Source organism: Lytechinus pictus, chromosome 3, assembly GCF_037042905.1.
Source record: "Lytechinus pictus isolate F3 Inbred chromosome 3, Lp3.0, whole genome shotgun sequence".
Classification (NCBI taxonomy): Eukaryota; Metazoa; Echinodermata; class Echinoidea; order Temnopleuroida; family Toxopneustidae; genus Lytechinus; species Lytechinus pictus.
In genome coordinates, this window is record NC_087247.1 from 50,011,155 (window position 1) to 50,038,288 (window position 27,134).

At 33.0% G+C, this 27,134-nt stretch overlaps 1 protein-coding gene across 23 annotated transcripts in view; it reads left to right on the forward strand.

Annotated features, from left to right (window-relative positions):
- Positions 1-27,134, forward strand: part of LOC129255520 (trichohyalin-like) — a 62,013-nt gene that overhangs the window by 6,222 nt on the left and 28,657 nt on the right. For 3 of the 23 annotated variants that reach the window (XM_064097278.1, XM_064097268.1, XM_064097271.1), the window contains exons 1-10: positions 1,097-1,930; positions 2,403-2,489; positions 3,487-3,594; positions 10,746-10,799; positions 11,856-11,955; positions 12,503-12,687; positions 15,905-16,021; positions 16,676-16,795; positions 17,555-17,674; positions 23,712-24,002. In XM_064097278.1, coding sequence (XP_063953348.1) covers positions 1,877-1,930; positions 2,403-2,489; positions 3,487-3,594; positions 10,746-10,799; positions 11,856-11,955; positions 12,503-12,687; positions 15,905-16,021; positions 16,676-16,795; positions 17,555-17,674; positions 23,712-24,002 — 1,236 coding nt within the window. In that variant the 5' untranslated portion in view covers positions 1,097-1,876. Of the gene's footprint in view, positions 1-1,096; positions 1,931-2,402; positions 2,490-3,486; positions 3,595-10,745; positions 10,800-11,855; positions 11,956-12,502; positions 12,688-15,904; positions 16,022-16,675; positions 16,796-17,554; positions 17,675-18,619; positions 18,878-21,625; positions 21,990-23,711; positions 24,003-27,134 lie in introns of those variants that run through there. The other 20 variants (XM_064097270.1, XM_064097279.1, XM_064097275.1 and 17 more) reach the window with 13 other exon arrangements.

Consider the following 27,134-nt stretch of genomic DNA (forward strand, 5'->3'; position numbering starts at 1 on the left):
ATAGACCTAAAATGATGAAAAAAGAATCCAGATAATATCTCATCAGTTCATAATACTCATTTTGTCGATAGGAGTCCATTCAAGGTCAATAATTATGACTGATATTAACTGGAAAGGCTATATCTTTTCCTTGCTGATCTGGTATGTCATGATCTTTACCTCTGTCATTTTTGCCTCTGCCATTATTACCTCTGCCATTTTTACCTCTGCCATTATTACCTCTGCCATTTTTACCTCTGCCATTATTACCTCTGCCATTTTTACCTGTGCCATTTTTACCTCTGCCATTTTTACCCAGCACCTTTAATTATATATGATTATAGTGAATTGTTAAAGCATTTTTTTATATTGCATGTATGTAAAATTTTCATCAAGATGCTATGATTATATGCAATTATAGGTATAATTACATTTTAGCTGTAGGTGAATTACAATTCTTATAACAGTCCATACAATGTTTGGTTTTATTTCACTTCATAATTAACAAACTTGTATTTAAATGGCAGTTTTACGGAAATTGTCAATATTTCTATTAAATACAAATAAAGAATGTTGACGTCTGGTTTCCGTTCATAAACTTTGCTCTTTTTTATCTTCATAATTTGTTTTTGTGCATGCATGAAGTTCTGTCTTGATTCAGAAGAAAAAAATTGTTAGTTATGAAATATCAATTTCCTGTAGTAAGATTCTGAAGAGCATGTTTTCTTCCAAACTTTTATTGTGCAATTTGTAAAAGGAGCTTGCAATATTCTACTTCTTTATCAAGGAGAGAGGAAGGAGATGTTGTAACAGGAAACAAATAAATACTATTAAAAGATCTTTTCAGGATTTTTTGATAGAAAAATAGAGAATAAAGAATAAAGAGAAATTTGTTATGGGAGATAAAAGAGAGAGAAAGAGCAGCAGTATTGAGAGAGACCCCCAGGGTGGTGGGTTACCAGGCTGGGGTTAGGAGGTCACCTGACTTGACACTTGGTGGCTTGGGACACCATGGCAACCTACAACAAAAGCAACCAATGAGAAATGGCAATACTAAAAAAAAAGTCAAAACAACCTGTCAGTGCCTGTCAAATGTAAAAAAAATGTTGTTCGTCCGGGCGAACAGATAATGTTGAAATCTGATCCTCACTTCTTTGGATGTTCTCAAATTGTTATGTCTGTTTAATAGGTGTCTACCAACAATTCCAATCCACAAGGCACAAGCCACTTCATTGTTACTTTGCTTGATGTGTGGTATCACTTTTCATGGGCAGAATTGATTTTTCATGCTTCAGTGCTTGCTGCATTATATTACTTTTCTAGAAATCGTTATGTGGAGCATTGTTAATTGTGATAGAATACTGTATTTAGGTTCCTATATCAACTGCAACTTATTTTGTTCTGAGTTATTGTGCCTCGGGTAAATCTGGCAGTGAGAACACAATCCAAATCAATTTTCGGAAGGATGTCTAATCAATCTGCAAACTGCTTTGATCAAGATGGAAAGATAATGCTGTCAGCATCTTGTATTAAACCTTATCTTTATTATGTATTCATGTACCCACCATATTTCTGTATTGGACTTGTCATAAATTGGACCCTGAGCTCATTAAAGCAACATTCAGCGTTACAGGTTTAATGATAAACTCTTTCTAGTTGATCTCCTTTTTTTTCTGGATTAACAAGGGTATACAGCATTCTCTGTGTGCTCGCCCATAATTTATTGACTCCAGATGACTTTGATGACTGTGAACATCATTGGATTTTTAAAACTGCTTTGATATTTCTTTGCTGTTTGTTTCGTGGATATTTTTTTCTTCAAAAAGAGAAACTTTTCTGGTGTAAACTAATGCAATCCACCGTTGCCTAATTTGGAAGTAATACAGTATTACTCAAAATGTCTGTAGCAGTAGAACTTCAAGAACTGTTGTTTTCAATATCAAAAACACAGGTTTGTCTATTTATTTCACCATGAGTAGTACCTGTTTGAACATACAGTATTTCAAAAATATTTCTGATTTTGATTGTTAAAAGTATCTGAATTGTTGCCTCTATTAGCAGATTAATTTCATGTCTTTTTACACCATTTTTTAAATCTCGGAATACTATTGTATGTTTTCATTTCACCAATTAAAAATCATGTTATTTTAATAGATTTGGAGTCTAATTATGAAATTGATGTAATTGCCACTTCCCAATGTTCTTTTACTTGGTATTATACATGTATGCCTAAAAGTGTTGAAGGCTGTGATATACACATAAAAATGTAAATTTGATTTGAAGTAATCTTTTTTAAACCTTGCTCTATTTACTCTATTTATAGCAATTGTTACTGATATATTTAAAAAAAAAGTTTTTTCATGTTACATCTGAAATTTGAAAACTGTGTCTCTGTTTTATTTCCCTTCCCCTTTCATTATCAGGAAGAGGCATTAAATCAACCCAAGGGCTGGGCATCGGACTCAGAAGACGAAAGGGACCTTACTAAAAGTTTGAGCAGAACCTCTGGGGTAAGATAAAACTATATGAGTGTTTTCTGGGCATCATTTAGCTTGTATACCTCCATCCATACATGTAGTTATTTTGTTGTCTATTCAGGTTTAAGTGTACAAGAAGTCATGTTATGTTAAGGGGGGAAAGAAAACATGCGGATGTGCATCAACTGGTATGGTGGTTTTTATTATTTTCTGCCAAGGACCAGGATTAACTTATATTATGTAACTTACATGTAAGTTCTGTTATTGAAAGTTAAAGTCCTACAGTTCCAACATGTATGAAAAACTGTAAATGGGTATCTTGCTATATACATGTACATGTATGCTCCCCTCTCTGCCTTGCTTCAATTTTCCATGTTTATAGTGTATCAGAGATGCCAAACGTCTCTGTTTTACTGTATTTTATAATGTTTTTCCTTAAATAATATTTTGCAGGTTTCATGATGATACTTAAATACATATCTGCAAAATTGTATGATATATTATTAATTGCAAAGAAGTTCGAAAATGCTTCAAAATCCATCAAAATAATGCAATTCTGTTACAAGTTTGCCATTCCTGGTTTTTAAAGAAAAATCTACATCTCTTTATTTTGTAAAATGCTAGTTCTGTGGGTTTTTTCAGTGACATTTACGTAACGCGAACATTAGATCCTATAAAGGCAGTATCTTTTTATAGAGCCCAATGTACTGCTTACAGGTTGGATCCATATTTTCCACTGATGCAAGACTTTGTATCATTTCTCTCATTTATATGTAGTAGTGTTCTTTCATGCTTGATAGTATCACTTTTTTGCCATAAGATTACACTTTTTCATGAGAGTATATTTTAATTGTGTTATTTTCAATTTTAATGATATTTCTAGGGCTTCTAGATTAGTGGTGTAGATGGCTTCCTATGTAATCATGCAATCATTGCAATCATATAGAAACTTAAGTATCTTGCTATATTCTTCATTTTTGTGCATGCCATACATCCTTTCTTCTCTACCCTGTTTCCATTGTGTCTGTAGTATTTAGACCAGGGTCCTGAGTTTGAGATGACGGAGGTGGCGAGTAATGTCACCTCTCTGTCCCAGCCCAGAGAACCGGGCTGGGATCTAGATACACTCGGGGATGATGTAAGTTTTACAAATAAAGCAAATCTAAAGAAAAAAATATGAGTGTTTGCCTCACCTTTGTATTTAGCCATGATTTCATTTATTCACATCAAGGTTTGTTGATCACCTGATTTGCTGTGTCCTTAATTACATATACTTATAAACTTAATTAATTAATTCAATTTACGAAGAGGGTAGTAACATTTATGTAAGAAAATATTTTCTGAATCAATGGTTCAATAGGCAGAAATGTTGCATAAATCAGAGATGTACAGGTAATTACTTATTAGTAGGCTGAATGAAAATTACTACATGACCTTGCAAAATGACTAATTGAATTGTGATGCTAATTCTTATTTTTAAAATGTGTCTGTGAAATCAGTGAAATATTAACATACATGGAAGCTTTTGGGTATGGGCCTTGTTTCTCATCACATACATACACATGTATATTTAGAACCAATGAGAGATATTCAACATGATGTGTATAAAATATGCACTGGTTATTGGTTATCGTTTATCGGTGAATCATAGTATAGTCGATGGTGCGATCACTTGAATTATTAGAATTATTACTCTGGACATTCATGAGGGCGGGGGGGGGGGGGGGGGGTAACAACCAGCTTTAATGTTATTATCATTAAGACATTAAGACCTTTCGGCAGTTGTAAATATTCTTACCATGATATGAATCTAAGTAACAGATTTTGCTTAGAGGAAATATACCGTAAACTACAGCATATTTTTTTTTTATTCCAAGACGATCACTACTTCTGCTAGGCAATGCTGTCAAATATTATTCCTCTATAAAGATGTACATTTTCTACATGTATGTTTAATTGGCTCCCCTGCAGCATATTTTAGGGCATAAAATAATCAAGAGCCTCCAATACCATGGCCATGGATGGCCAACTGATAGAGCTTGATTCTCCAGTTTGCGCTGGAATATAGAAATGTGCCCTAGATAGGAAATTGGTCTTGCCTTTAGAGTTATAAAATTTACAGTCTGATATTTGACTTTGTCATGCTATTTTTTGTTAGACATTGAAATGAAATCTAATCTCATGTAATATTACTAACATGTGATTGTGTATTTAATCTACTTTTCATTGGTACAACTCCAATATTTGTACAAATACATGTAATAACACATGTTAGAATATCATTGTTTTTTTGTAATACGCATATAAATTGCAAGATAATTTACCCAAACTACTACTATACCATTGTATTTTAAGAAACACTGAATTAAATGTTAGAAAAAATAGAAATATGACAAAACATGAGATCTAGTGTCAGAATTTTTTAAGCACCATGCAATATATTGGGATGTAATGCAAATCTCCTGATGCGCAGAATGTGATGCCAGTCTTAAAATATTCTTCTTAAAGGGGAATCCAACCCAAATAAAAACTTGCTTTTGTAAGGAAAAGATTAATCAGACAAGTTGATAGGTGAAAGTTTGAACATTATTGGACAAACAACAAGAAAGTTATGAATTTTAAAAGGTTGTAAATATTGGTAATCACTATACCCATGGAGACTTCAAATTGGCTGCATATGTGATGTCATAGTGATGTAAGGCAAGGACTACTCTTCCATGTACTCCAATACATATTATGGCTAAAATGTCATTTTTTCCCAAAAGTTTTATTTCAAATTATATTTTTCTTCCATGAGGACATAAAACAATAAACTACCTGGGTTATGTTAAGATTACTGCCCCAGGGGAATGGGTACTTAGGAGAAAACCACAAATCCCTGATAATAAAGTACATGGCCTATGGGAAAGTTGTCCTTGCCCTTGTCATAATTTACTTACCCAGTTGCCAATTTGAAATCTACATAGTATTAGTGATCTCAATTTTAAAGCAGCTATAACTTTCTTATTGCTTGTCCGATTTCTTTCAAACTTTCACCATTCTGTTTAATTTATTTATCTCCGTCCCAACACTTCAATTTATGGCCAAGGCTGGATTCCCCTTTAATGCCAGGAGAGGGCGGTATTTGTAATCCAGTGGTCACTATATGTCTGATTCCACTATCTCTTTTAGCATTTACAATATGAATGAAAATCTAGTCAACACTTGATTGCCCAAAATAAATGAAATACTAACCCAGGTTCAGGCTGAACAAGAGATTGAGTCCGCAGAGAGATACTTACTGTATGCTTATAATTAATATAAAGCTGTTTTTCTTATAAATTATTGTGGATTGATAAGGAATGAATGGCACTTGTTTCTATAAAATTGTCAAACTCAGCAAAAAGTATCTTGAAGATACTTCTTGGTTTTACATTTCTGAATGGTTCTTAAGTTTAAATGTCATCTCTACAGTGGTATAAACTATGAAAAAATGTAGTTTCTACCATTATGATGCTAGTAGGTCTGTGGACTCACACACATTTAACTTCACTCTTTTTCTGCAAAATGTGGTTGTGGAAATTATGAGTTGAACTTAAAGAGATATTCCTATGACAGACTTCAAACCTTACCTTGAAGAGTCAGACATATCACTTATTTGTATTTGTGTGTATTCACCTTCCATCCAAACAATCATTGTTTTGCTGTTTTCGCACATATCACCATCCACCCATCTCATTTTGTTATAGGCCCTGTAAAAATCTCATGCAGGACCAGGGAACAATTTTCCTTGTATTGCATCACAATTTCCTCCATATTTTCTGAAAGACTTCTATATAAATAATGCAAATTATGTCGAGGATTTCAATAGTACTGTACAGAAGTTAGTTAATTGGTTTGTGTATGACCAATGATGCTAATCAAATTAGGTAAGCAAAATTGTTATGTATATAGAGTGATTTAGCCATGCATAAAAAAATACATACTTAGTCTGCATCATGCCTGTGAAATACAAGATCGTATTGAACAAAGTATTGAAATCTGACAAATATCCCATAGGCTACTGTTATAATAATAATGAATGTTTATGAGTGCAATGGACAGAATACTTGAGGTGAAAGATGAAATGATCCATTCAACGAGGCGTAGCTGAGTTGAATGGATCATTATTTCATTTTTCACCGAATGAAGTATTCTGTCCATTGCACGAATGAAAAAAAAATTCATTATCTGGTTTATATGACATCTAAAAATTGTTTTTTTTTCATATGAAATTTATGAATTTCGATGCAAAACATGCTCATGCAGTGCGATTTCAGTCTGTTGATTGTTACGTCATTATAACATGCGCACTGCTGGTGCCTGCAGCTGCAGTCTCGGTGCGCGAATGCAATGGACAAAATCATATGGATCCAAATTGCACGATGAATGGATCCAAAATTGCACGGTTGATGACGTCATTGCAAAATGGACTGAATGAACGCTATCAAACAACCAATCAAATCACAAGGATCTATCCCGGTGTCATATAAATAAAACTAGTTGCTCAATATTCTTAATTGAACAGTCTAATGGGCAGGCCCGAATGCACAAAAATTATAACCAGCACAACTATTAATGCAATATAATGTGCAATATAGAGCATAGTGATACTACATGATGTCATAAAGAGCTGAATATATTCGTACTACTAATCAAACTGATCTTATGAGACATGGGGAGCGTTTCATGTCGGACGTTTTATCCGACAAATCCCATTTTTTCCGACAGTTACTATTATAGTAACAGTGCCGCTCAGCCAATCAGAATCAAGGAAAGATGTCAGATCTGACAAGTTGTCAGACAAAAATATTGATGAAACGGTCCCCAGAACTGATTGTGTTAAGTGACACGATTTGCTCAATCAATTTTTTTGGGGGTGGGGGATACATGTAGATAATATACAAATATACCAGGCTTTGAGTAAGTATAGCAGGAATTATTCATCCGAGGTTGGACTGGCACCCCAAGGGGAAATTAGTCATTTTACCAGTACAACCGAGGATGAATAATTCCCTCTATACTTTTGAAATAAAGCCCTGGTATATTTGTTTAATATCCTACTTTAAAGGACAAGTCCACCCCAACAAAAAATAATTTGAATAAAAAGAGAAAAATCCAACAAGCATAACACTGAAAATTTCATCAAATTCGGATGTGAAATAAGAAAGTTATGACATTTTAAAGTTTTGCTTAATTTCACAAAACAGTATTATGCACATCCTGATTAATATGCAAATGAGGAGACTGATGACGTCATCCACTCACTATTTCTTTTATATTTTATTATATGAAATATGAAATATTCTAATTTCCCCTCATTGTCAAGTGAAACAACGATTAATTCCTCCCTGAGCATGTGGAATTACCATTGTTTGATACTATATGGTTCAGTCAAGTTGGTCCCTATTGTCAAATCTGTCAAAAATGAAATATTGTTTAATTCAAACAATAAAAAACAAAAGAAATAGTGAGTGAGGGACATCATCGACTGTCTCATTTGCATGCCACTGAAATGTGCATATTACTGTTTTGTGAAAAATAAGCGAAACTTTAAAGTGTTATAACGTTCTTATTTTACATTTATTTATTTATTTATTTATTCATTTATTTACACATATTTTAACAGGTTCACAAGATCAGATATAAAATTATGTACATGTAGGTTATAATAATTATTATATTGGATTGCTTTATTTCATGGAATACCAGAAATATTCCACTCATTGGGACCAATATTGCACTCATCCTCAATTCGTGCAATATTGGTCCTAACTCTTGGAATATTTCTGGAGAGTGTTTCTTGAAAGGACTTGTCAGACGTTTTATCCCACAAGTCCCATTTTATCTGACAGTTTGCATAGTAACAGTGTTTTCAGCCAGTCAGAATTAAAGAAAGCTGTCAATTATAACAGCTTGTCAGACAAAAATGTTGATGAAATGATCCCCTGGTATCCTATTCTGAACCATCCAATGTCAAAGAATTACCTAGTCTGAAGATTTTTCTTGAAAACAAACAAGGATGACAATAATTAATTTGATGAATAAAGAAAAAATAAATAATGTACATCTATGTCAATATTTATTTTACATTGGTTTTGGTGATGATAACAATAACAATTATTTAGAAATTTATAACACAATTAACAACATTGACAATGACAATTTTAGTAATATGATAATGAAGAGATTTGATATGATAACAATCAATATCAATTGTAGTATTTTTGGGTAAAATGATCACAAAGATGAGATACTCAGAATGAGTAGGCATGTGTCATTACTTTTAATAACTTATGGTTGTATTCATACAAGTAGATTAACTACATGTAATTTTAGCATTTTATTGTAATTAATACTAGTATTATATTGTGAAATTATAACAGTTTCATTTTAATCATTAATAACCATGGAAACTCTAACTCACCTCTGAATATATACATGTAAAAGAAAAAAAAGTTACTTCAAATAACCAGGCTACATTTTTATCCAGTGAAAAATACTTCATGCATACAACTATTATTCCAATTATTTGTTTTATTTTTTTGCAGGAGAATGTTTTAATGAAAGTTATTTTTAAAAGTACAAATTATAAGTGAATTAACATTTGCTTCATGAAATTCTTTGTTTAGAGTGATGAAGTTAAAAGCATTTTTCACTTTTTATTTGAAAAAAATCCAAAAAAGTTTAAATGTGTAGTGAAATATATCAGTTGAATGGATGTATCAAGAAAGTTTGCATATTTATGGATTGTTTGCTGTCTTGCCAAAATTGGTGCATTTAAAAAAATATTTCTTATTATTCCCTGAGTAGAGCATACTGGTTTTACAATATTAGAAAAGGTCTCCAAAAAAACATATCATAAAAATGAATCTAAATACCTTTTGGATAAAAAAACAAAGTAAAAATCCTCTTCTGCATGAATTTTCTGTAAGTACTGGTAAAGAGAGAGAGAGAAGAAGATAAATATATATATATATATATACAAAAATGAAGTGTTAGGTTTAATATACTTGAATTTATTTTTTGCTGTAAATTTGTTTTGCATATTTTTGTTGCCCCTTTTTTGTGTGGCTTTAGTGCAATGAAATTCTGAAATTGCTAAAGGAGCATACAAAGTTGCAGATTCAATCTTAATAATCTTAACTAGTTGTGTGTTGGAAAGTGTTCACCAAGAAATGGTGGTCTTTCAGGAGCCTATGTGCAAATAAGATCCAGTTATGCTTAACATTGTTTTTGTTAATGCAACCATTTTTTTTTGGATGTACATACAATCATATCCATATAGTCCATTAATAAGTACTTAAACACTGCATTTATCAGTGATGGAACTATATTTGTCTCACCTGCATAGCAGGAGCGAAACAATATGCACCACTTTTCTGATGCTGGCGGTGTTGGCAACATTGAAATCTTAACCAAAATGTCATGACACCTTTGAAAGTACATGGACCTGTTTCATGAATTTTTGCAAAAAAAGGGCAATCAGTATCACTGACTATGTTTTGGTAATATTGAAATTTTATCCAAGATTAAGTTTTTAAATGTGTAATAACTTTGAAGGTATGGATCTAATTTGTGAAGCTTGAAGATAAGGGTGATCAATTATCACTGATCTTCTTGCATTAGTTTCAGCTCACAAGATCAAAGTCAAAGGTCATTTGAGGTCAACAAACTTAAAATTTCATGATGAAATTAATGGCTGTATTTGGTGACAAATAATTCATCTTTAATTGCTGTTTTCAAAGCCAGCGCTGCTGCTAGATTGAATCGCATGTTGGAGGTAAGACTGCCCGAGGCATTCCACTTGTAATTTCCAAAACAACAAATGGATGTCATCTGACTGACAGTTACATGTAGCAACCTGTTTTTAAAATGATTTTTTTTTCTGTAATACCGTAGTTAAATGAAATATTTGTCTCAAATCTAAACAAACCAGTTTGTAGACTGTTTCAGCTGGTAAACCAATGCTCTTCTCAGGGATGAGGGTGATTTTAAGTATTGCGTCGACAGTTAATGTAAGCTGATTGTTTTTTTCTCCAGTCATAGCACCAAATATAAAGTTGGTGCTAAGACTGACTCTATTACAAGTCTTTGAGTGATTTACGCTCTCCACTTCATTTTTTTTTAAACCCACATTACTTTGAGCGACATTTATGTTCTGATCACCAGCACCATCACTGCACTTGAAGTAAAGGTAAGACATGTATACTGAATATACAGCGTAAATTACAGTGTTTGACCAACTACCCCAATCTTTTATTTTCACAGAGAGAAATCAAGAGTGGCCTTTCAAGCAGACAACCTTCATCTATAAGGAAACAGGTAAAAAGAGAATCTTTAAAGAGCCTTTCAAAGAAAGCTATGGTTTCTAAAATATTGATTAGATGTTTGTACAAGGTTATCAGTAAGCCACAGTGGATAGCTTGATCTGCTTGCTTTTTCTTGTGGTTAATCCATGCCTGATGTTGGCAACCACAGGATTGAATTATTGAGCTATTAGCTTTGTCAAGGAATTTTAGATAAAATGGATAACAGCAAAACCATTTCTTTTGAACCATGTGCATAGCTGACAATAGGACATATGTCAGGCATGCCCGTAGATATCAAATCTTCTTTGCAGATGGCTAGACTGCACACTTACTTGTCATTTAGAGAGGCAAATGTTTAATCATTCATTTTTCGCAAGCAGGGGTCTGGTGATACCTATAGACGGTTACTGATTTGACAGATTATATCATGAATAACCAAACCAGATAATAAATTGCAAATGCATTTTCAATTTTCCTTTCCACAAGCCACTGGAAGAGCGTCACAATCTTGATTTGAACACCATGAAATTATTAACTTTTTGGCAATTACAACTCTAATAGTGCAAATTTCTTGGCCCAATAACAGTTTTCTTTTTAAAATTAGTATTCATTGTTTATCCAAATGAAAAAAAAAACTGAGCTACATAGGTCGTCAATATTTTTTTGTACAAACTCAAGGGATATGATCTACCAAACAATGATGCGGAGGCAATAGGCTTCTTAACAAAAAATGACAAGAATGCCACCTCCCAATAATTTTCTTGAAGTTGATGCATATTAATCTGTCAAGAATTGCTCTCACAAACTTGTTACATTATTCAATAGGACTGATGATAATAAAAAACAATCTTGCATGTAGCTATACATAATACATATACATGTAAGTCTTGACATTTTGAAATCCTTAGGATGTCATCACATTTTCTGTATAACTTTGGACATTTTTTTTAGATCGAAATGTATATGGGAATGTGTCTTACCATTTCTGATTGAGGTTTGGTTGTAGCAGTAGTTGTACTTAAAGAAATCTTTTTTAAATGAATTAGCAATACATTTTATTGTTTCATAGGAACTACAAAGCAGACAGTCAACAGATGCGTCCATTAAACCAACACCACCTGGAACACCCAAGAGCTTAGATCCCCCAAAGCCAAAGAACATTAATAAAGGTGAAAAAGGCAAACGATGAGTTAATATGTAATGAGATTAACATTTCTGAAGTGATTTTATTTTTTACAATATCGCTTGTCTAATATAACTAGAATTTCCATTTTTGTGCATGACCATTACTTTTAATGACTACACAACAAATTTGTGAATATAGTAATTCCTGAACATGCTTTTGAGTTAAAACATTTTTTTTGGATATCTGTACAGATTAAATATTTGCTTTATGCAGTACTATCTTGTGGCCATGATCACATTTTTTAAATAGAAATTGCTTAAAAATCAATTTCTCCCAATATCAAAGTTCATAATAATATTATTGAAAAGAAACAGTCAAAGATGACAGTGTGTATATTCTTTCTAAATTATTTCCTAAATTTACTTATTTTTCTTTATCAGTTGGAAATCATTTAGCATGATTTCCTGCTTTTTATGTTTAAAAGAAAAGAATGAAAGTTGAACTTTGATCTCTTTCCAAGATCTTTGCCCGTTCTTGAAATGTTTCCCATAAATTTTGTTATTCCAATTTTGACATTTACACGATAACAGTGACAGAAGATGACACTTCTCGGAACAAGACTGGCACTCCTAAGAAAGCAATGAGGACCAAGTCCAACTTAGAACCGGTCCATGAGGTACCGTTTGAGGAGAAAATTCCCCTGGAAGAAGAGGAGCGATGGAGTAAAGTTCCCCAGGAGCAGCTTCCATCAGCTTTCAAGCAATATCGGAAAGAAGTAAGAAAACAAAACCACTCTGTCTTAATTGTTATGTCACAGATGTTGGCTTTACCTTTTCTTACATTTGGTTTATATTTAGTACTGAAAAAGTCATGTAGTGTTGGGGCAAAAAGTACATTCTTTATAAGCACTTTGGGGATTTTGTAGTACATGTAGCTGGCAAAATAATTTATTTTGGAATATTAACTTTGGTTTTATTCAACACATATACACATCAGAAAAGAGCTTAGTGAATACAAGCTACAATGTAAACATAACAGTGTAAACATTGTTTTGAAATTCTTTGCTTCCCATAATTTTAGCACTTCGGAAGTTGTGACGTATCACTTAAGTTTCACAGAAAAGTTATATTAAGCCTAACACGTGTCCTTGCAAATTGGGAGAATTTATGATTTTACATATTCACTTTTTAAAAAACTTTATAAAGTAAAAATTATTTAATTTTCATAAATTTTGCAATGAAAATAATCTTTATTGCATCATCATATAACAAGTTATAGTAATTAAAATGTCAAAGTTTCATGTGACAGCAAAATAATGCTTTACATTAAAGGTAGAAATGTTCAAACTTAGACTAAAAACCAATTTTTTCCATTAATTTCCATACATTTTTTTCTTTCCTTTTTTAAATTTTGTTTTTCAAGCATTACAGGAGCTCTTCCAGTGCAGGAGAATATATGCACATAGTTTCTGCACTATACAAATCAGTGTATTATATTATTATTATTGTTAAAGGGGGCAGATATTTATGTTTTACATATAATGAAAAGTGACATCATCAATCGCATGTGAGTTACATTATCAATTGCCTTATATGACTTCTTTGTGAAGTAGAGCAAAAAAATTGAAATGTCATCACTTATTACATTTACATCGGCTTGTCTGATGACATTTTCAATGCTATGGATGTATGTTTTCCCTCTATTCACTCAATTATGCTCTTTGTTTTGAGTAAGCCTGAGTCATATCGATTATTTTGAAAACCGGTGTTAGACAGCTTTAATTCGATCGAACATCGATGCATCGAATGTTGAAGGCGGGGAAAATCGAGTCAATTTTATTTTGCTCCGGCCGCGATGCGCTATGCACGCACTGCACTAGCACTGACGATGGAGTAAAGTTCGTTTGTATTTTCCATGAACACAAAAAAAGGGCGGGGACCAAAGCAGAATTCTTCCCAAAATATCTTCAACAATGATATTTTCAGATGACAACACATAAGTTTAAAATGAAACAATATTAAAGACATGAATCACGCAGAGTCGATCCGAATGATTTTCGGTCAACTAGCATTCGCAGGCCAGACTCCCACACACCTAGCCGCCCCGTCTGCAGCCCCGTACCGTACACTCACTCTCCCGAAACGACAGGGCACCCAGCGGAGAGCACTGTAACTTGCCTGAGATCGTGTAGTTGGATCCAAAATGAGCTCCAAATTGATGAGAATAAATATAATACGTAATTTTCTCTGGATGGTCATTTGAATTGGTATTTAATGCTGATATAACAATTGTGAGGAAAGATTGTGGAATATGAGTTATGACGATGTTCGAGAATTAATCCTGGTATGATAATCCATTTTTTTTTATTGTAGACTCAAGAGCATGCGATCGAAATAAATACCAATGTCTCGGATCGAGCTCTGAATTCATATAAATTATTATTGGATGTTAAATAATTACGATTTAATAAGATTTTATGGCCATACTAAAAATATTGACGATGTCAGCAAAGTATGTTATGTTCATATGGAAGTATTAAAACTGTCATTATTTTTACTTTTATTCCATCAAGACGTCTCCGAGATAAGAAGCACAATGCGCATGCGCGTTCGATGACGTATGACATATTTTCCATTCATGAAATCAGAGCCCAAAGTTGGGCACAAACTAGCTTCAAATTGATGGGAAAAAAATATCAAACGCAATTTTCTCTGTTTTGTCTTGTAAAATGTTATTATATGGTGATATTACGATCTTGAAAAGAGTTTCTGCATGTTGACAATGTTTGAGAATCAATCCTGACTTGATAATTTTTTTTTAGATAAGTGCACTCACTCAAGTCGATCGTCATGTGATGTCCGTCATTGAAAATTGAAAGAAATACAAACGTTTCACATCAAGCTCTAAATGCATATTAATGATTATCATATGCAAATTATTGTTAAATATTACGATTAAATATTATTCTATGGTCATTATATTAATATTGTTCATGAATGCAAGGTATATTTTATGTTGATCGCGTCAATTTCCCAGCAATTTTCTGGTTTGATTAAAGCTCAGTACTGTGCATGCACGATCGATGGCGATGATTTCCATTCACGAATTCATTGTGCATAAATTATCTCGGCACGAGCAGACGAGTAAGACTCGAACTAAGATCAAAATCATCGAAATAAACTTCAAATTAATGGTGAATAGGCATCATAATTGCACAATCGGTTTCATTTTGGGGGAATATAAATCAAGTAAGTAGTAGTCAAGTGGGACATTACTGTTTATTTTGATGATTGTGTCATTTGTGTGAACCAAACGAATCGGCCGGTTGACCATTTTTTTTTTTTTTTTTCGATGCACCGATTTTGCAAAATCTGCATCGGCGCTGATCGAACACCGATTTTAGAATTGATTCGACTCAGGCTTAGTTTTTAGGGACTTGGCATTTAACGATAGATATAACCATCAACTTTCATGCTTGTGACATTTCATGATTTTCATCTTTTTCTGAAATTCAATGAGAATTTGTTATTACTTTTTTATTTTACATCTGATTAAATGTAATTTTCAATGTTATGCTTATATGATTTTTCATATTCTTTCTTTAAATCGGCATCTTTTGGGGATGGAATTGGCCTTAAACAAAAGTTATGACCATCAACTTTTGTGGTTATGATCAGATATTTCACTGCAACTTTTTTGATCCACCATTTTTGTTAAATACAGAAACTGGTTGACTACATTGTAGAATGGAAAAGTAGTTGAATGATTATCTCATACAAACCATGGCTTTCAGTAAGTGGTTCAGGCATTTATCAGGTGCCTTATTACTGTTTGGTCTCATCATCACTTATTCTAATACACTTTTGAACTAATTACCGTTGTGATTATTACAAGATGATCTAATTGACTCTTTCTTTTCTTAGAGCTCCTCAAATATTTTGATCAATTTTTAAATCTTAATACTCTTCTCACTTTGCAATTATGTATTCCAGGCCCTGTTCATAGTCCAAGGGCTGCAGGAAAAGATCAAAACCAACCAAGAAGACAACCACAAGAAAATCAGGCAACTCCGTAATCACATCCAAGTCAAGGAAGAGAAATGGGACAAGGTTTGTATTGGATTGAATTCTAATCTGTCATCCAATTGTTGTCAGATGGTATACCACTCTTCAATGTCTGCAAAATCATGGCAGGAGCAACTGCCAAAAAACAAAACAAAACAGCATCTACCAAGTGTCATGTTTCTGTTCTCCCTATTTATCATCCAACCTCTTTGAAGATTCTTAACAACATCAAATTTCTTGAATCACTTGTTTGTTTTAAGAATTGACCAACATTGAAGAATTGCATGTAAGTCTACAATGATATAAGTACACATATGATGAATATTAAGGCATCATTTTAATTCTTTATACATTAAACACAAAATAAAAAAAATGTCAAAATAATGAAACTACTCTGAAAAGTGTCAAAAGTGATATGTGGGATCAAATAATGGTTCTCAAAATTGAACTACATTATACTATAGAATAATTTAGTCAAATTTCTTAGGACCACAGAAACTTTGGTGCTTTATTGGTGAAATTTGACTTAGAAGAGGCAAATTATTCATTGTGTATTATCTGGACCACACCATTACATTAACATGGGTGATTATTAACTTTAGAAGGTTGACTTATGTGCATTTTAGTATTTTACTACTGGTATATACAATATTATAATATATACTTCTGAAATGTTTTCCTCCTTTTGATTTTTGTTAGGAGCGAAACACCCTTGTTCACCAAGTGGATGCAGCACGAGAAGCAGAGAGGGAGGCTGAGAAGGAAGCAGATAATGCAGTTGCCCAGCTAGAAAGCTTTGTTAAAGAACATGAAGAAACAGTATGTATTATTGATTAGTTGCATTCATATTTTTGTACATTAAATGCAATTCATTCAAAGAGTCTATCTTAATCTTATTTGTGATATTGTTTTTATGCTGAATAGTGGCCCATGGAATTAATCGTATATGAAAATATCTCCTCCTTATGGAATTCCTTGAAGATGAACCTTTCTAATTTTCCGTAGTGAGTAACTAGCACCTTTATGTCAAGAACGATCTCTAAAATGAGTTTTATTGTTTGTTGAGTCTGTGTTATACAGGTTGACTTTATTGGTGGTTAGATATACAGATTGAAAAGAGTGGGACACCAACAAAAAGCTCATTAGGGTCGTGTGGATGGCCCAAATGCACATTCATAATAATACATAGAACATGATACATTATACCCAAATACATGTCTGCAAATGGCATTAGATAGGAAATTATCTTTTTATCAAAATCAATTGTATGTTGGGGTAGAATTGCCACTTAAAGCTGAGCAGCAATAGACCCAGAAGCTATCCTGTTTCAGATAAATTTACTTTTCAGAATTTATTTTCATAGACAAAGAATATAATAAAGAAGGAGAAGAACCTTAATCCTGGACCAAGGGATCCCATCCCTCTCACTCTTGTTATTTACCTTTGTCCCAGTTTCTCTACTTTACTCCTTCAATTCTTTCTCTACAGACATGATGCCAAAAAGAGGGGTAGAAGGAATAAACCGCATAACACCTGGCTTTCTCTTTCTCTAATCCTTCAATTATTATTCCCTCTCAGACCAAGAATGCCATCAAACAGGAGCAGAAAGCCCTGAAGACTCTCACACCTGAACAGAGAGCTAAGTACCTTGGTGAATTCAACCCAATGGAAATGGTAAAACCCATCAAAGAAGAGAAGGTAGGTTTACTTTACTGCAGATATTTATATGGTATAAGTTATCATTTTAGTGGTTGTGTTTTTTTTGTAAATTTCATGAGTTGGCCCTCATGAAAATGTTCACTTTGATAGTATGGCTCATTTAAAGAAGTGAAGGGATCACAGAAATCATTAAATTTCAACGCAGTTGAACTCCCCACCCTGTACAAAATCAGGATTATCTCTGCAAATATGAAGTTGAAAGACAACGTACTAAATGAATTCTTTTTATAAAAATATGATATCTACTTTGCAGTTTGTCTTACACATTTTAAAATCTTAACCATGGGTTTCATTTGAAAATATCTTGGTATACAAATTACAGGTATATATCATGGTTGAGCCCTGTCTTTAGCTCATATCATTCGGCATCATTTTGGAAGAAACCAAATGATAATGATTTTTCTTTGGATAATACAATTAATTCTGCAATCCATGTTAGTATTGTATCAATTTGTACATCTCTCTAGGTCAAAATGGCACCACAGATATTTTGCCCTATTTTTGTTTCTCATAAGTGTTTCAAGTAGACACTTAGGGATAGATCATTTCGGAATTTTGAATATTTAGCATTGCAACAGTAACAAAAATCACTAATTCTGGTATGTTTTTGTATGATGTAGATTGCATGTAACTGACTGTATATTGAAAATGAACTACAATTGTTTAAAGGAAATATGTATCATGTCATTCAATCTATTTTAAATCCATAGCATGTTGTTGACATTGGTGAAAATAAGGTACAGTGTATTAGTAGTTCTAGATGATTGACAAAAGTATGTTTAACCATAGAAAACTGCAATTAGCATCATTTGCATCATGTCCATTTAACAACAAATGAGAATGGTACCATATTTTCCATCAATGTCATGAGATCCATGTCACATTGCTTCTAAAAAAAATGATTGCATTCACATGCTTCATCAGCCTGAAGAGGTTGAAAAGGAAGAGGAAGGAAAGAAGGAGGAATCTGAACTCCATGGAGAAAAAGATGAAATTGAAAAAGAAAACAATGTTATTGAAGAGGAGACTGAGGTAAAAGAACAAAAGGAAGAAGAAAAGTTTGAACAAGATAAGAAAGACAAGGAGGATGAGGCTCCAGAAATGGCGGATCAAAATACTCAGATGGACCCATTGATCATGGTAGAACAAGAACAGCAGACATCTAGGATTCAGTCGCGTTTGGTAAGAGCAAACACCAAGCTTGGCTGATATAACACCCACAAAATCTGCAGTTGTTGTGTGTCTTTGAGTGTTCTCATAACATTTGACTTTGTGAGGTTCATTTTGTCAAGTGACTGCTCTTGTCCTTGTAAATTTGTTTTGTTTCAGCAGTGTCATCCAAGGTCATCCATTGAAATAATCATATACATGTAGCTTTTCAGATGGCCAATAAATATATATACATGCAGTCCATTTCTGCAGCAGTGTTTTTGTACTTGTGTTTTCAATTCTATTCAATGTTAAAGATTTTTTTTAAAATTGATTTCTGTGCCTTGTTTTATTTCCATGACAAAGAGATGTATATTACTTAAATTAATTTTTTGACCTGTAGCACTGAGGGATGAAAAAACTGTTGAGTGTACTACTAATTTTGCTGTGTTAATGTTTTTACAAATGAGAAGTTATTTTGAGCATGCACAACTTTCGGAACCTTACCTTAATCTGGTATCCATGTTATCAGATTCCCTGATGATGCATTAATTATGCCAATTTCTTTTCTTTTTTCTTTTGCTCAGCGATATGCAGAGCTTTCAGCAACAGAGTTTACAACAACAAAAAAATGCCTGTACTTATGTCCGCTGCATTTTTTGCAACCTTAATTTTTGAACATTTGAACACTACATGTACATGTGTAGGATGATTGGAGTTGCCTCTATCAAAGAAACCATGCCATAAATGGGCATTTCAAATGTTTAATCTGAAAAGTAACAGGCAGATACCTCAGCCAATCAATATCAAAGAAAGAAGAGCTGGCCTGCTGTTAATAGGATAACTTATCCTTACTTTGTATGTAAACTGCAGATTCAGTATCCACTTCAAGTTGTGAAAACAGCCTAAATGATATAGTGAACAGAAAGAACATTGGATACCTAGTTAACATGATAGCCTTCTCATTTAATCCTACCTTATCTTCGTGAGGTGTTCCTCTTTTTGGCATGTACATAATTTGTAAACACAGAAGTGGACAAAATGTATACCTTTTCTTTCCAAGCATTTGTATTAAAGGCTAGAAGCAAGAACAACTTCAGAAGAAAGAAAAGGGGGATAATATACAGAGCTGTTGAGGATGGAAGATCTATGGAGTAGATATTAGATTTGTTTCTGAATATTCTCATAATTGATATGGAATTAGCTTGCATAATACATGCAAGAACCCGATAACGATTACTAAATACTAAGTTGAGGAACCCTGTATAAATTTGTATCGCTGCTAGGATATTACAGTAGCAATATTGGAATCTTTGATCCCTACTATTGAGATGCTATCTAAAATTAATTCCAGCCAATGTTGTATAGTTATCAATTAGAAATTACCCTTTAGATCTTGTGTTTAATGAGCATGGATACTATTTTTAGCTCTAATTATCTCTGTCTTGAAGTCTGTTTTCCAAAATACGTAGGAATCAAGGGGTGGTATACTGAGATCCATTTTATTTCAGATAAAATAAAATAGTTTATCTCCGTTAAAATCAGTGAGATAAAATACTCTTAAAATCTTTTGGAATTGGTATTCTGAGAACAATTTTATCTTCATTTTATCTCTGTAAGACACACCTATTTTTTAATCAATATCCAATTAGAAACGCGCTTTTATAGCTCTCTCATGTCACTCAACCAATGGAAATCCATTCCGCCAGGAGGTGTGGCAAAGGAGTGAGATTGCGTCAATTTATTGACTTCAAATACACTTGCACTATACGCAAGCCCGTCTTTACAGAGATTTCTTTTTACAAAAATGACAATACTCTCATCTTTTTTTTTTCGAAGTCTATATCGCATCTTTTCAATCATCATTTCAAAGACAATATTAGTCAAGAAAAGTCTTATGAAATACTTCCTGATTGTTTGGGAATAACGTTAAGGTGTTATTCCCAATAAAAATATACTTTTTCTTCATTTTCATGTCAACATGTGGGGTTAATTCACCTAGAAATATTGATGAAATCAATGTCGCGGAGATAAAATAGCCCCTACCCTCTTACGTTTATTTTTTCTTCAAAGTAGCATGTGCGCAAGCACATCATCCGCATTGCAATGTCCAGATACGCGATGGGTATGTCTACGCAGGCACTGTTCTGTTGCGTATCATTTATAGATACGCAAGATAAAATGTATACGCAAGATAAAATTTTAAATTTTATCGGAGAGATAAAATGTCATCTCAGAATACCAATTTCATTTTAAGAGATAAAATATAATATTTTTAAGATAAAGAATACCGCCCAAGGTCATTTTCTAAAGTATTTATAGTTTGATAGTAGACAGTAGTTTTATATGTTTTCTTTTTTTTGTGTGTGTCGATCTGCTGATGTGGCTTAAATGACTAAGATAAAATAGTGTTCAGAATGCTTAGGTTTGAAGTGCTGTAAAAAATTAAATGCATGAAAGAACTACACTTTTCTTGATAAGGTATTATGACAATTTTGATTTTATTTGTACGGTAAATGTCATCAATTTTTTCGAGTATAATGGATATGTTCTGCACTTTCTGTACAGTATGCCCTTTATCATAGTTTTTTATATGTGACATATAACTTGAAACTTCAATTCATATAAAGAGGAGTGTATTTTATCTTTGAATTGCATAAATTACCTCAATTGGGATTTTTTTTTTCAATTTTGTCCTTTATAGAAATTTATATTCCACGTAGGATTCATGATATGATGGTTTTATTAAGTATATTATACCATCTCTTCCTCTCATAATCTCTGACATCTTGACAACTATATGGATATCGCGTCTACTTGCATACTTGTACGATCCCCACCATAGAACCCAGAACACATGGAGCTGTTCATGAAGCTCCAGTCCACCGGCCGGTTTAGAAAGATGCCCACCATTTTGCAGGAGGAGCTGGTGGCTGCCACCGAAGGCAACCAGAAACTCCAACAAGCACTTCTCAAGGTTACCTCGGAAGTTGCTGATGATGTAGGGGTGGGTGTTGGTATCTTGGAGTCAGAAGGCTCCTTGGGGAGAAAAGATGATGGAGAAGAAAATGTTACTAGTGGTCCACCACATCCTCTTGATGATTTCCTAATGGTTGAACCATCCATAGAAAGCGGTATCTCAGTGGTGAGCGAGAGTGTCATATCGCCCATGTGAAAGCAAATGTGTCCCCAGATGCTACCATTACTAACCTACAGCATCCTTTTGTATTGCCATTGGTCTAAAATGTTGGTTTAATTGTGAAAATGATTGCTTGCTTGCTGAATCGATAATTTATGTGTCTTTGTCAAACCCCCCTCAGCAACAGCTCGTATACATGAAGATGGACCACCTACATCAAGAGTGGTCTTCCTTGAATCCCCATTGAAACATGTATTATAGGAACCTATCAAAAAAGACCACCAGTTTCAATAAAAATCCCTTTGTTATGGTCTTTGTATATGAGTTTCACCGTATCAATATTCTCTTTAAAGTAGACAAGTTGAAGTCAGAGGTGCATCAGTCATGTAGGCTTTTCACATAAACCTTCCTCTTTCTTTTTCATGGTTTGGCATGATTTGGATTTAGTTCCAGCAAAGTGTTGATTGATTTAAGGAATTCAGAAAAAAAAGATATTTTTTCTTCAGGGCAACATTTCATGGAGCATCCTGTAGATGTTTTTCTCTGCCACTTTTTTTTCTGTTGAAGGTGCTGGATTCCTCACATTGAGGGCAAATTTGTTATTGAAAAATTTCAATTTGAAATTAATGAGAAGATGCTTCCTGCTCCCCCCATGCATGAATCTTCGTATTGCCAGACAAGCTGTTGACGAAAAGAGGGGAATGATTAACAATTTTCATTATATTTTGTGTCTTTGCTATTAAATAACTGCTTATTAAAATCTTGTGGAAAGAGAGATTTTAAGTACCTGCTTTGCTTGTTACCTGTCAAAAGAATACTTCCTGCTGAATTGGTTGAAACCTGTGATTTTTAGTGTCACCTGCAAGTGCATGTTTGTATATGATGTGTCTAATGCTTACTTGCGAAACATTCTTCTTGATAATAATGTAGGTGCTTTGACCAGAAATTCAGGTGTGACCATTTTCAAAATCCGTCGGCTAATGCTAGATATCCTGGTTTTGTTGCTTTTGAACTAAACTAAAATATCTTCACCTTTATGAATTCTCTATGGACTGTTCTCTGTAAAATCTCTCACTATTTTCTTTTGCCGTATTTATTCTTTTATCCCAAATGCAGTAACCTTTGCATAAAGTATACCAGAATATTTGCCTGCTTTTGATAAGTATTTTGCTTTACATGAAGTTCTTGAATTTCTGTTTGCTTTTCAGGATAAGATATTGAAATTCAAGATGATTCAAAGAAACTTGTTTAAAATTCTCTTTTCCTGAAATCAGAAAATTACTATAATCTGTATAGAGATAGATATCTAGTGTCAATATAATTCTGAGTTTGATTTGCCATATGTATTTTCTGATTTATATACTGAAAGAATTCAACTCTTAGGTATAGATTGTTATTTTATTATAAGGAAATTTTATCTAAAAACCATGCAGTGTAATTTTTAAAAAGGGTAATATCTTGGCCATATTCTACTGTTGGTTTTGGTTTGTAGGATATTTTTGTTATACACATTTAGTAATATTGTTCTGCATTTTTTTGGACTTTTCACCTTAAATGTAAAAACAAATAAGTACGTGGTTAGTCTTTAATGTGAATATCTAAAAGATAAAACTTCTCTTTAGAAGCACATGTTAAGGTGAGAAAATCAACAGTGTTAAGGTCACTTTTGAAAATGAATAATTCAACAAAGTGGGACCTTTTTTCTTTCATCCCTGATAAAAACCTAAGAAGAAGCCAGTATCTCGAGCAACTCAGAAAACTCCACAACGAAAGTTACCCCCAAAGCATGCTAAGAAACCAAACAGCCAGCGACAACGGGCTGGTACTCGACTAAAACCCAAGGAAGAGTCTGAAATGAAACACCCAGTAACACCTACTGAAAATATCGTCATGGATGATAACGATGAAGATGAGGTTATGGAAGAGCTTGATTTTGAGGATGGTGATGAATACGATGAAGATAACATGGATGGTATCCAACTGGCCAATCATTTTGAAAAGCTCTTGGCCAGCGGCTTGGTAAGAGTGGTCATCATCTCTACATTTTGGCTAACAATCGCTTGAGTTAGCATGTTCTACCAGTGGTGATGGAACTAAAGTTGTTGCTTTAATATATACTTATATCAACAGATGACAACAAAGAATATTTTAATATGTTAATGGGTATTGCATGATGGAATATGTAACAATATGAATCAAAATAGAGGCCCATATTCTAAACTCCTAGTTTGCCATGGTATAAGTCAGCTCATGGGGAACCAATTATGTCTGAAATTGGTTTTACTAAATGTTTCCATGTTTATTGTGCTTTTTTAAAAATCATATCTTGATTGTGAATAAAACCATTAATATTCAGTTTTTTATATATTGAGTTCCAATTATCTGATAAATAGATCTATCATTTGATTATCAGTGTTGCATCTGGCTGATTTTATACCATAGTTTAAGATAGAATGGAGGCTAGAATATGGGCCATAGTTTGTTTGTGGTAAACAAAATCTAATATGCTTTCCATTATTCCACTTATCTTCTGCTTGATAACCTGACTCATTTCATCACCTGCTTTAATAATTAAAGACATTGTCACCTTTCTAGTATTTATTGCTTATCCAAGAAAAAATAGCTTTGCTGTACAGTTAACATACTAAATTGAGATTTGAGGAGATTTTGAAAATATATACAGCCAATAAGATTCAAGTATTCAAGTATTTGAGTACATGTAGCTAATAACTACATTAGGTTGTGAAAATCAGTAATGAATTCATTCATATGAATGAAAATGTCCAGTTATAAGCACTAAATAAATATAAACGTTTGTTTTATCAATTTATTCTGTCATGATTAATTGAATTGTTTATTGTCAAATAAATTGAAATACTTGTAGTTTGAGAGAGCATGGTGAATTTTGAAACTTAATATGCAGTTTCAGGCTTCCAAACATAAATCCTGAAGAAATCCACTGATTCAGATGGATTTGTGTTTCAATGGCTTCTTTGTCTTTTTCTTTTTTTTTGCAATAAAATAATTTGAAAACAAATTCTTAGAAAAAGGAGTGATAGAGTCCATGTCACATAATTATCGTGTGTTGAATCTGAACAGTTTCAATAAAAGTCCATATAAATCAGAAAGTCATGGCCACATTACACATAATTCACGTCTTCTGAGTACAAGATTTTTTGTTTGCATTGGCAGAAAACCAAAGTTAGTTTAAACGTCCAAAAATTAAATTTGCAGATTACAAACCACAATACAAATGAACTTGGATTGAGTTAGCACATTATGAGCACCGATCTATTATTTGAACCTGTCAGAATAAACATACATCCATGCAAGATTTCTTATAAAGAGACCTTACTTCTTGTTTTCCCATAAATTTGCTCAAGATTTGTTCTAGCTGATAATGAAATAAGACTTGTCTTCAAAGGTTTTACTTTTGCATTTAGCTTTCATTAGACTCAAATTGACCACGTCTGTAGCTCAGTTGATAATTAAGATCTAATGTAGGAAATAAATGTCATCTCCATCAAGGCTTGCCCGTATTATTCAACTAACTCCATTGGCATTCCTTTTTCTCCCCCTCATTGGAGATGTTATTAAACTCCGGAAGTTTTGTTCAAATCCAGGACTGAGAGGGATCATCGCAGTGACTGAAATGTAAAGAAATGTTATCTGTTTCTTTCAGATATAATTTCACTCTGAAATAGAACAAATGTACATGTACTACACCCTATTTAGATAGAACTTCATGTTCACTTACAGATTTTTATTTTTAATTTCACTTGTAGAAGAATTAGGTATTTAAAAATGCTTAAAATGAATGAACCCTTAAAATGAATATTTTTTCATATATGTATCTCTGTAACTCCTTTGCTTTTCTTATAAATTGTTTCAAAATTAACCTTTCTGAATTTTCGTTGATTTCATTACAATTTCTGATTATTCCCACCTTATGGATGGGGTAGTAATACCTGTCCACTGAACTCCACTTTATTTTACCCGGACCCCATGTAGATTTTGTATGCTTTGTTTATTTGAAAAGTTCATTCATTTATTTGTCTTCATTGATTGTATTAATGTTTGCCTTCTAACATATCAAGCTTTTACGAGAAAATTATGAATGCTTGCTATTTGTAAGATTCTGCTATTAAATGTGTGCACTCACATCACCACTAATCTGTCAATTCTGCAGTATACATTTTTACAATAATTTTATTTTCGTGAGTGTTTATATAAAATAAAAGAAATCAAATTAAGACAATTGATTTTCTGTTAAGGTTATGTTGAAATGACAATCTGAAGTTAACAGGAAACAGCAAGAGAAAGGAAAGGCTTCCTTTTCATTGATATTTATGGCTCCCCAGCTCAAAACTCACCAAAAGTTAGCCAACATGATTTTTTTAAAGTATTTCCTGCAGTTGATAACAGATCAAAGGCATTGCAATAACTTTTCAAATTTTGTCTACAACCCTTACAACTAATTGATCAGTGTAGTAGAATACACAGAAGAGATTCAAAGTACCAATTATGAGTACAATGTAAAACTCTTAGTAGTCAAAAAGAATAACTGAAAAAAATGTTGTCTCATTTATGGCTATATTGGACAACTTTATCTTTCAATAGGAGATACATATTGGGGAAAATTTACTCTATCAGATAGATCAATATTCTATGCCAAAATTATTGTTGCTGTGTTTTTTTTTTTTTTTTTTGGGGGGGCCAATTGCATAAAATATTGCCTAGTAACCTTTTGTTGGTCTTGAGCTCGGCAGTCATGCTAACTTTTTCGTGTTGTAAATGCCATGCATACAAACAAAAATAGCTTTTGTAGGTGTAAATTGAGTAATTTTTTATATGGTACATGTATAAATGTTTGACACCGATGTTGCATGTTTACACACACATGGACTGCACACCTCTACATATTCTTGCATTGATAAGTCATAACAATTAAGCCGTTGAGTGTTCTTATACATGTATGTCGTTTGTTTCTTGTTGGGAAAAAGTGGTAAGTGTTGCTTAATCCTTGTATGTGTATTTGCTCATTTTATTTCATGCAATTGATCACTTTTTTATGAAGTTAGTGTTATTTATTATCAATTCACATAATTTGCTTTCTGAAAATTTTGTTTACATTGATTCTCAGCTTAATTA